This window comes from Harpegnathos saltator, unplaced genomic scaffold (assembly GCF_003227715.2).
Source record: "Harpegnathos saltator strain DR-91 unplaced genomic scaffold, Hsal_v8.6 scaffold160, whole genome shotgun sequence".
Classification (NCBI taxonomy): domain Eukaryota; kingdom Metazoa; phylum Arthropoda; class Insecta; order Hymenoptera; family Formicidae; genus Harpegnathos; species Harpegnathos saltator.
The window spans coordinates 126,288-136,984 of record NW_020229940.1 but is presented as its reverse complement, the minus strand read 5'-3'; the positions used below and the strand labels follow the sequence as shown (position 1 = coordinate 136,984).

At 37.4% G+C, this 10,697-nt stretch overlaps 3 protein-coding genes across 6 annotated transcripts; 2 read left to right on the top strand and 1 right to left on the bottom strand.

Moving 5' to 3' along the window:
• Nucleotides 1-375: 375 nt before the first annotated feature.
• Nucleotides 376-1,912, top strand: DENR (density-regulated protein). The gene is made up of 5 exons (XM_011149903.3): nucleotides 376-642; nucleotides 896-980; nucleotides 1,054-1,236; nucleotides 1,493-1,632; nucleotides 1,760-1,912. The coding sequence occupies exons 1-5, from the start codon at nucleotides 541-543 to the stop codon at nucleotides 1,802-1,804; spliced, it is 555 nt and encodes a 184-aa protein (XP_011148205.1). The 5' UTR covers nucleotides 376-540; the 3' UTR covers nucleotides 1,805-1,912.
• crcp (CGRP receptor component) lies at nucleotides 1,810-2,748 on the bottom strand. The gene is made up of 3 exons (XM_011149904.3): nucleotides 2,447-2,748; nucleotides 2,121-2,379; nucleotides 1,810-2,021 (listed from the first exon to the last, which is right to left on the bottom strand). Exons 1-3 carry the CDS (start codon nucleotides 2,452-2,454, stop codon nucleotides 1,917-1,919), a joined length of 372 nt encoding a protein of 123 aa, XP_011148206.1. The 5' UTR covers nucleotides 2,455-2,748; the 3' UTR covers nucleotides 1,810-1,916.
• Nucleotides 2,749-4,189: 1,441 nt separating this feature from the next.
• Nucleotides 4,190-7,879, top strand: dx (deltex E3 ubiquitin ligase). Of its 4 annotated transcripts, none has more exons than XM_025296881.1 (7): nucleotides 4,190-4,288; nucleotides 4,749-5,124; nucleotides 5,265-5,478; nucleotides 5,551-5,817; nucleotides 5,912-6,200; nucleotides 6,372-6,690; nucleotides 6,873-7,879. In XM_025296881.1, the coding sequence occupies exons 2-7, from the start codon at nucleotides 4,955-4,957 to the stop codon at nucleotides 7,213-7,215; spliced, it is 1,602 nt and encodes a 533-aa protein (XP_025152666.1). In that variant the 5' UTR covers nucleotides 4,190-4,288; nucleotides 4,749-4,954; the 3' UTR covers nucleotides 7,216-7,879. The 4 variants fall into 4 exon arrangements, with proteins under 4 accessions (XP_025152666.1, XP_025152665.1, XP_025152664.1 ...); XM_025296880.1 differs by having other exon boundaries at nucleotides 4,361-5,124; XM_025296879.1 differs by having other exon boundaries at nucleotides 4,190-5,124.
• The last annotated feature ends 2,818 nt before the right edge of the window (nucleotides 7,880-10,697 follow it).

Sequence of the window (10,697 nt, the reverse complement as noted above, 5' to 3'; positions counted from 1 at the left end):
CTGTTCTCAAAATAACCAATTATGTAAAAATATTAAATTTAATTTAACAAATTTAACTGAACGTTATTTACTTATACAACTACTTAAATTTAACATAGAAAAGTACGAAAAAAAGTGCATTCAATTATTAAAGAAAATATTACTGATTGATATTTAATTATTATTAAATCTCGAAATGTATAACACAATTATATTATGATTTAATAAAAATAAAGATGGTCTGAATTTCAGTGAATCTGAATTATCTAATTTTGCATGCGTTTCACAAATATAACTAGAAGATAATTCTCTCTATATGTAAATCTTTTTTAAATGAAAAATACGGATTCTTAGTTTACAGTCCTCCATTAGAGGTCTCCACAAGTTTCTCCCCTAGGCCTTAACAACGGCGCATGGTGTTTATTTGCGGAAGGTAAAAGTGTCACGTTTCCAATAGCACGGATAGCATAGACACCGGTTGTATAGATCAAACTGAAAGGCTCTTTAAAATAGTTGTTCTAATAAAGACCGCCTGTAAAAGTAAAGTTAAACGTTGTAAGAATGACAACGGAAGTACAATCGGATCTTCGATTAGGACCAGATCCTAACATTACATATCCAATTCAGGTCCTTTATTGCGGAAATTGCTCCCTTCCTATCGAGGTAAATTTCATCGAACAATAATCTTAAAAATAAGATGAACACAGAAAGTTTAATAGCGATTAATAGATAGAACTTAATTATAACTTATATAACTGTCTTTAACTTTATGTACCTGTTTTATGCTTTAAAGTTTTCTTATAAAAAAGTATTTACTTTATATATATATATATATATATAAAATCTATCAAAGAGATAGTAAATTTTTAGTCAATATGTGACCATAAAATTTGACAATTGGATTTTTAATTCACAGTATTGCGAATATTATCCTGAGTATGACAAATGCAAACAATGGCTGGAGAGAAATCTGCCTACTGAGTTTGAAAAAGTAAAACTAGGTAATTATAAAAGATCGATAATCTTTATAACAATTATTGGAATTTCTAACTTAATGGTTTGTGTTTTGATCAGCTGTGGAGGATGGTTCTACAGAAGCTGGTGGAGGTGAAGATGAGAAGAAACGTCAGAAACGAGGTGGTAAGGGCATGTTAAAGACGAAGAAGAAGGAAGATGTGCCACGATTAGTAACTGTCTCCAGAGCACCTAGAGGAAAGAAAAAATCTGTCACTGTTGTAACTGGCCTCAGCACTTTCGGTAATTTGCTAAATTAATAAAATTATTGCACTAGTAAAATGCATACATTACTAAATGCATTTAATATTACTACTAAATATATTTAATACTACTAAAAATAATACTCTAATAATATTTATTATTAAAACTTGAAATACATAATATTATTGAATTATGATTTCATGAATGTAAAGATAATTTAAATTTGAATGAGTTTAAATTATTTAGCACTGAGAAATTCTAATGACATGATTTTAATTTTTTGGACTTTCTACAGATATAGACTTGAAGGTAGCAGCAAAATTTTTTGGTAGCAAATTTGCCTGTGGCTCCAGTGTAACTGGAGATGATGAAATTGTCATACAAGGAGATATCAAGGATGATCTGTTTGAAGTGATACCAGAAAAGTGGCCGCAAGTAAGTCAAATCTATACTCTCTTTCTCCAAAGACCACTAGCTGCTTAATTAGCTAATAAATTATCTAAAATACATTTTGTCTCGCTAAAAATTCTAAATTTATAGAATTTCATTTTTTTTTATTTAGATTGATGAAGACTCTATAGATGATCTTGGGGATCAAAAAAGATAATAAGGTTATTTATACTATATCATTGTATTTAAATATTATGGTATTTCTATTCATATTTACTACATGAATAAAAAAATGTACATAAAAATATAAACATGTCAAGGCCTAGAAATTAAATATGTTCAGTATCTTGTTCACTTTCTCGCAAGTTGGCAATAATTTGTAACACAGCCGTAACATCTTCTTCTGACAGTCGGTCCTCACTGTCCTCTACAATCTGTTTTCAATCATATAATTATTTAAAAGATAATTATATAAATTTCTTATATAAACTTATAGTACTTCAGTTATTAAAACACTAAAAAATAAACCTTACCAATTGTATTTCAAGCGCAGTTGTAGGACAAAGATTTAGAAGAGTAAGTTTCTCGCATTTAGTTAAGTTAAAAGATCCTATTGCCTGTAAGAACTTCTTAATCTTTTCTGGGTTCTGTTTTATACATGGTGTACTTCCTAGGTATCCCTTTGTTAGGAAAGTAATAGTTGCTAAATTCTTGAACTTCTCACTGGATTCTACATTTTGTATAAGGTCTAAAACTTCATAATTGCTCAAATAGGCAGAGCAACTTTCTACCCTGAAAGAAACATGTTATTTTCGTATATAAGATAAAAATCAAATAAACGCTAAATTTAATAACTTACACTTGCATGTTGTATTATCCTTAAGATTAAAAATAATTGGACGATAATGTTGAAATGATTATCAATTAATCAAATTGAAATTTATAGCTAGAGGTTATATGCATATGTACCACGATACTTCATTTCAATAAATAACTATAGTGCGTGTTCGCGACCAAACCATCGCTTCATGCCGGTCGCGCTGCTTTCCGGCGCACTCGTCGGTGCTCGTCGGCAAGAGGGAAACCGCCTAGTCCCTCACAAATCCACAACGCGTCGCGTGAGTGGTCTGCTTATGCACGCAGCGCTCTCGCGAAGTCAAATTCGTTGTAGACACTACAACTTTACAGCTTAAAGGCCATCACACACAATAGAACGTAAGCAGTACTGACCAATCACAATCAATTATTCTCGTAAGTTTTAAAATGGCGTCTTTAAGTTTCGATTGTGATTGGTCGATTTGCTTACTGCTTACGTCTTACGTCTTACGTCTTACTGCTTAAGTTCGTTTGTGTGTGATGGCTTTAAGTCTAAAGCGTCGTCTACAATGGCAGTAAGCAGTAAGAAGTAAGCGTGAGCGGTAAGAAATAAACCAATCACAGTCGATTATGACAAAGATAATCAACTGTGGTTGGTCCATTTCTTACTGTTCACCCTTACTTCTTACTGCTTACTGCCATTGTAGACGACGCTTTAAGGTCATTCTACAATGAGGTTGTAGTAGTATGCAGTAGGCAAGTTGACCAATCACAGTCGATTTTTCTTCGATCGTAAAGAGAACAATCGATCGTGATTGGTCAATTTGCCTACTGCATACTACTACACCTCATTGTAGAATGACCTTTAAGGCTCGTCTACAATAGTTGTAGGAGTAAGGCTATAAGGCTGTAACGTAAGCTGTCAGCGAATGAAAATATTTCATTTCGTGTCTTGCAACCTCACAGCAACCTTAGGCTCGTCTACATTAGCTGTAAGAGTAAGGCTGTAAGGCTGTAACGTAAGCTGTCAGCGAATGAAAATATTTCATTTCGTGTCTTGCAACCTTACAGCCTTACTCTTACAGCTAATGTAGACGAGCCTTTAGTCTGAATGTGGTCTACAATAACAGTAAGCAATAAGAAGTAAGCGTAAGCGGCAAGAAGTAAACCAATCACAGTCGATTATGACAAAAATAATCAACTGTAGTTGGTCCATTTCTTACTATTTCTATTTCTACGCTAAGTTCTACGCTTACTTCTTACTGCTTACGGCCATTGTAGACCACGCTTATGGCTTAAGGCGTAAAGCTTAAATCTTACGCCTTAAATTTTCATTGTAGACGCCGCTTTAGCCCTGGTCTACAATAGATGATTTAAGCTTTAAGCTATAAGAAATTAACCAATTACAGTAGAATGTGAGGAAAATAATCGACTGCCGCTGATTAATTTCTTATACATTAAAGCTTAAATCATCTATTGTAGACCAGGACTTATATTTAAGACTGTCTTAAGTTCACTTTCAGATATAGCCCATAGCCAATGAAATAATTTGCACAGCATCTGAAAATGTACTTAAGACGGTCTTAAATATAAGATTTGACTATGAATACCGGCCTAAGACCTACTAACTTTATAACCAAAACCAAAGTTTTTGAGACCGATTTCAGAACAGACCTTTGCTAAAAATAGCCTTTAATGTAGTACAACCTTGCTAGATGGCGCCAGATAGTTGGTTATACCCCCAGACTTATATAGATAGACTGCGCATCCTTATGGGTACGCTGGGAAGACTACATTAGAGGACAGAGCTATTATGTGAGGCAGGCTCTCTCTCGCTCTGTGTTAGGAGAGGGGTGAAAACGGTGAAAACGACACAAGGGGAGAGGTAACGTCGGGTGCGGTCCAGCGACCGCTACAAATGTTTCGAGGTGTTCTCTGTTCTATTCTATTTTTTCAGATAAGCCGTAACAGTGATTAAAACAAGCAGAGAGTTTAAATCTAGCAAGGTCAATTGATTTGCGAACCATAACCTTTGTACATAGCTCGTACAACTGTCCTCCTACCTCCTATTCTCCTCTTCGGCTTGCCCCACCAAGATACATGTTCGACAGAGGCACACTCACTCAGCTATCGCTCCTCTCACTTTAATGTTGTCTTCAAGTCCTCTCACGGGACGCGCAGTCTATCTATATATGTCTATGGTTATACCAGTTTTCAGTTTACCCAGTGTGCATCGTTTCTTTTGGTATTGAAGAGAGTTGCGATTTTTATGCGATTTCGTAGATATTGGTGTTTTCACGGTGGGTTCTGGTGATTTCACGGTGAGCGAAAAGTTTAATTTGCAGGTGAAAATAGAGATAGATTGATAATATTCATTGTCATCGCCGTGGAGAACGACGACGCGTACGATACGACCGTGGGAAAACTCAAAAATGTTCCCACGCTCCTGCTGTACAAGTGTGCGTGGCACGTGCGTGTGAAATTCCACAGTGAGAGCTGTGTGGAAGAATAAGAGTGTGGGAGGTAGCGAGGGTTGGTAGTGGTGGAGAGGATGAGTGCCCAGGGGCAGGAGCACGGGCACGCGGTGGTCGTATGGGAGTGGGAGAACCGTCACGGACGGTGGCGACCGTACAGTCCAGCTGTATCGCAACTTCTTGAGCGGGCCCATTGCAAGAAGCTCACTCGTGTCTTCCTTCACGATGCGGATCCTACGCTTGACAGGTTCGTTTACGTAAAATAACATAGGTCTGTTTCCCTCTCACTCTTCTTAAAACAACAAACGAACGACTATAATAATTATAAAGTACAAGTAGAGGTTACATATAAAGTAAAATTATATATAATAAAAATATTATCAAAAGGAACCGATGTTGTTATATTAGATATTATATAAATCTGAAAACTAAGACACAATGCAGCGATGATGGCGATGAGACATACAATGTAAGGAGAAAGTTTTATCTGCCTGGCTCACCAGCCGGCAAAGGTGCCAAATGGGAATGGGCAGGTGATTCGGATGACTGGCATACTTATGACATGGAAGTGCAATGTCTCATAGAAGAAGCATGGGCAAGAGTAAGTTAAAGGTTGCTGTAAATTAAACAATTTTGCAATTATTTTCCTAGTAAAACTTTTCTCTTTTGTTAGGGTGATAAAACTATTGATGTCTCCAAGACTTATCTAGGTTTCCCCTATATCATTAACTTCTGCAATCTGACCCAAGTGAGATGTTGCACCGGCTATGTAAGGCCTATAAAGCGTATACAGCAAGCACCCTATCCTCTAGTCAAAGTTGCTCTGGAGGAACTGCAAGTCACTTCTGGTAGCAGGAGATCTACGTCAATTAAAAATTCAACTGTTAAAGTCACACATAAAAAGTCGTCCAACGGAAGTACAAAGAAAGGTAGCAAGAAGGTAATACATGTAATTATGAATGAGAAAATTATAATTTATTATAAATTATAAATAGAAATTTATTTCCAAATATATCTATTATTAATTTGTTTAGGGTAAAAGTGGAGAGAATAGTCCGACGAATATTGCACGTGTTATCTTGAGCAATTTCAATATCTTTGGCAGTAAACATGGCATTGAGACCAACAATCCAGTGGCAAACATGGAATCTGGTCAGAAAAGAAAAACCTGGGATACAGTTTTAGATATGGATTCTAGTAGCACCAAAAGTGGCCGCAGGCCGAGTGTAGATACTGTGTCGACGTATCTGAGTCATGAGAATCCAGTGGATTTGTTGGACAGTAGTGTCGGAAGCGACGACGCATTCAAAGATTCTGCCCTCGGTGCGTTTAGAGAGACGCACTTTTGCATGTTTGTCATTCCACTTATTTTTAATATTTACACTTACATCTCCAAATTTATACATATACTTCTAGATCGATGGCCATTTCCTTTTTTTGCGTGCCTAGATATTGAATATTATTTATATTTCATCTTTTAAACATTTTTCACAGGTGTGGATGTTACATCGGACGTGATATCTCAGTATGTAAAAGTGGTCGAGAGCGACGGCTCTGATTCATGTCCAGTATGCTTGGGTGCTCCTGAGCCACTGACGGTGGAGCTGACACGATGTAGGCACAGACTACATTTGGCGTGCTTGAACGCGATGCTCAACTGTCAGCAACCTCCCATGTATATACAGTGTCCAGTCTGTCGTATGATCTACGGCGAAAAGCGAGGCAATCAACCACCAGGAACGATGAACTGGACGCGAATACCGCGCGCACTGCCGGGTTTTTCAAACACCAATACTATACAAATTACTTATGAGTATGTTGTCAGTGAATATTTATTTATTGTTTCCGATACTTGTCAAATATATCATTAACAATATTTATCGTTTTTCAGAAGATTCGCGCAATCTGAAAATATTATTGAGATTAAATTAAAATTTGAACTAACAGTAAAATCGCTTGTATATTGATCTTAATCTTACATTAATTATCTTTCAGCATTCCGTCCGGGATTCAGACTAACGAGCATCCTAATCCTGGCCAAGCTTACTATGCCGTGGGCTTTCCTCGAGTGTGTTACCTGCCGGATAATAGTCTCGGTCGCCGAGTGTTGAGATTATTGCAAATCGCATTTGAACGTAGACTAATTTTCACGATCGGCCGATCGGTGACTACTGGCCGCGAAGACGTCGTCACCTGGAATGAGATCCATCATAAGACTGAGCTAGGTCCGTCTACGTCCGGCCATGGTTACCCCGACATGAGTTACCTCGAAAGAACACTCGCGGAATTGGCAGCGCAGGGTGTAACCGATGGACAATCACCGTCGACGTATCAATAATTACATTAATCACTTTTTCTTTTCACTTTGCATTATTCTTGGGATTTACATATAACTAGCGATATTACGCGAAAATGAACTGAACAAATGGATAACAGTTAAAAAAAAATTGCCGTTTTAATTTTGCTCAACTCGATTTTACGTAATATCGTAACACAACTGTTCATTTTAAACTTTTCACATTAAGGATTTTATTAGCATAAACCTAAACCGGATAAGAATAAAAAGACAGTACGCATATAAACGAATTAGAGATGTATATTTTGACACGATTATTCCGTGCTATGCAAGGAACTGATAGATATATTTCTTCTAGAGCAGAGTCTTAGAGTTTTATATATACATATAATTTTTTTAAGCTAGAGCAAATATATCGCGCCTAAATTCGCAGAAGCAATCGTCAGGCAAAAGTGTTATAAATTTGTATTCTATAAAATATTGATTTACACACTAAAGAATATATATAGAAAAGAAAAATTCATCTTCCATGAAACATATCCTAAAGAGAAAATATAATGAAATTATAAGTCACGGGAACAAGTTATAGAAACTATTAATTCTTGAAAAAATAAAAAGTTTATTGTTATTATTCCAAATTCTACGTTCAAAATTGAATTATAAGTTATATTAATTGTAGTGTGAAATATATTTAACATATTGGTAAAAATGAAAATGAATTTTATAATAGAATATATGTAATGAGAGCGCAAAATTTTATTATAATATATAAAAATGCCCTGTACTCTCTTTTTCTGCCCACACATGTATTCCTAAAGTCCATTATCCATTATCAGCAATTCTATTTCAAAACTGGTCATTATATCTTTATTTCAATTTAATACTTGTTCTAATTTACAATTTTACTTTTAATTATGTAACAGTTAAAACATTCGGCGGTAATATACATATATTATATAACATGTTTTATAAATAAAATTCAAATATATATCAAATTGTATCTCTCTTTTATCTGACATATCTGTTTGCAATTAATTATATTTATAAAAATATATACATAACATGTATGCAGTACATCGAAAGTTTACTTGTTCGTTACAATGATTAAAGGTAAAAATATAAATTAGAAAAAAGGAACCGAAATATATGGACTTATTTTAAAAATAAGATATTTAGATATTTACATGTGTGTGTGTGTGTGCGTGTGTGTGTGTGTGTGTGTGTGTGTGTGTGTGTGTATAGTGTCTTATATAGATAAAATATATGTACAGGGTGTTTGAAAGCTTATCATGCAGACGAAAGTTGGAGACAGATTGGGTGTAGCTGAGAAGAAAAGTCATGTACCATAATGTCAAATTGGCAATAGTTACCGAATTATTAATTAAAATATGTGAGCCAACGAGCGCGTAGAGGGCAAAGGGCGGCCGCAGTAAGCACGTAGACATTTGGTACAGGCGGAGTTAGCGAGCGGCGATAGGCGAGCGCGCGCGCGGCGAGGGGCAACGTAAGCGACAAACAAGAGGCGAGCGAACGCGACGAAGAGCGAGCGAGCGAGCTATAAGGAAAAAGCTCCTTGTCGCTTAAGTTGCCTCTCGCCGCGCGCGCTCGCCTATCGCCGCTCGCTGACTCTGCTTGTACCAAATGTCTACGTGCTTACTGCGGCCGCCCTCCGCTCTCTACGCGCTCGTTGGCTCACATATTTCAATTAATAACTCGATAACTATTGCCAATTTGACATTATGGTGCGTGACTTTTCTTCTCGGCTACACCCAATCTACCAGTACACAAAATATTAATGATCACATTCCGGACACCCTGTATATATTATAGAGATAAAAATCATGTGCGGATAGAACGGATCAAAATGAAAAAATGAATAGTAAAGTCCTGTACTGAACTTTTCTGAACAACTACGTTTTTGAGCTATTTGTGGAAGAAAATTGAAGAATCAAAGTGCGTGAATCAAAGTGGGATGTCGCGATAAAAAATGGCTTTGCGTAATTGTTTCTTAACAGCGATTAATGGTGAATGACAGCGAAAAATAGAAGAGATGTAAGCGGCATACAAACAATTTTTGGTTGTAACATTGATTATTGTTATAGTTATCTAACATTAATAGGAGTCATTCACGCGGTCAATCATTTTCTATGCGACGCACACACACACACACACGCACACGCACACGCACACATACACACGTAAATATCTAAATATCTTATTTTTAAAATAACCACATCGCACACGCTGATTCGTCAATACTCTTTCACTAATAACTTGAAATTTTACATGGTTATTTAAGAAAATGGAAGATATAGGCGGTGCCAAGGGTTGGGGAGGGAATGTCAGCGCAGTTCCCCCGACTCCTTCACTCCGGCCCGCTTGGTAGGCACCCTGGGAGGGTTTTAGCCGGTAAGAGTCCGGCATAACCCCGCCCCCCCCCCCCAAGGGGAGAGGAATGAGGATTTTCCCCCGTTAACAAAAAAAAAGGCGACGCCAAGGGTGGGTTTAAATGAGCCCTGGCCCATCTAAAAATACGTTGGCCCACCTTAAAATTTTAGAAAATTTTAGCATAATTATGCTGTCCTATTCTGTCCAAGTTTTCAGCTTTTTTATATGAAATTATTTTTATAACTAAAATTCTACAATATAATTTTAAATTCTATCTTCATAATTAATTTCTCCTAGAGACAAAGTGCAACGGTTAGAAACATTAAAGTCAATGATAAAATGATATATAATATACACGGTGTTTGATAGCTGATCATGCAGACGAAAGTTGGAGATAGATTGGATATAGCCGAGAAGAAAAGTCATGTACCATATAATGTCAAATGAGCAATAGTTACCGACTTATTAATTAAAATGTGTGAGCCAACGAGCGCGTAGAGAGCGGAGGGCGGCCGCAGTAAGCACGTAGACATTTGATACAGGCGGAGTCAGCGAGTGACGGTAGGCAAGCGCGCGCGGCGAGGGGCAACGTAAGCGACAAGAGGCGATCGCGCGCGACGAGGAGCGAGCGAGCTTTTTCTTTCTAGCTTTTTCCTTATAGCTCGCTCGCTCCTCGTCGTTCGCGCTCGCTCGCTCTTCGTCGCGCTCGCTCGCTCCTCGTCGCGCGCGCTCGCCTCTTGTCGTTTATGTTGCCCCTCGCCGCGCGCGCTTGCCTACCGTCACTCGCTGACTCCGCCTGTATCAAATGTCTACGTGCTTACTGCGGCCGCCCTCCGCTCTCTACGCGCTCGTTGGCTCACATATTTTAATTAATAAGTCGGTAACTATTGCCCATTTGACATTATATGGTACATGACTTTTCTTCTCGGCTACACCCAATCTATCTCCAACTTTCGTCTGCATGATCAGCTATCAAACACCCTGTATAATAAATATGACCCATCCATAAAAACACTGGCTCACCTGTGGCCCGCATGAATAGTTTTGGCGCCGCTTATGATGGAAGAGGACTTTTCTATTTGTTGTAACTCATTCTATTCGTACAAGAGCTTTGCTACGTGTTGTGGTGAACATCT

Bases quoted from the DNA above. Each gene is read 5' to 3' on its own strand.
- crcp (XM_011149904.3), bottom strand. The intron at 2,022-2,120 runs GTAAGGTTTATT...GATTGAAAACAG, and splicing joins CTGCGCTTGAAATACAATTG to ATTGTAGAGGACAGTGAGGA.
- DENR (XM_011149903.3), top strand. From the start codon at position 541: ATGACAACGGAAGTACAATCGGATCTTCGATTAGGACCAGATCCTAAC. The intron at 643-895 runs GTAAATTTCATC...TTTAATTCACAG, and splicing joins ATTGCTCCCTTCCTATCGAG to TATTGCGAATATTATCCTGA. The intron at 1,633-1,759 runs GTAAGTCAAATC...TTTTTTATTTAG, and splicing joins TACCAGAAAAGTGGCCGCAA to ATTGATGAAGACTCTATAGA.
- dx (XM_025296881.1), top strand. From the start codon at position 4,955: ATGAGTGCCCAGGGGCAGGAGCACGGGCACGCGGTGGTCGTATGGGAG. The intron at 5,125-5,264 runs GTTCGTTTACGT...TATTATCAAAAG, and splicing joins GCGGATCCTACGCTTGACAG to GAACCGATGTTGTTATATTA. The intron at 5,479-5,550 runs GTAAGTTAAAGG...CTCTTTTGTTAG, and splicing joins TAGAAGAAGCATGGGCAAGA to GGTGATAAAACTATTGATGT.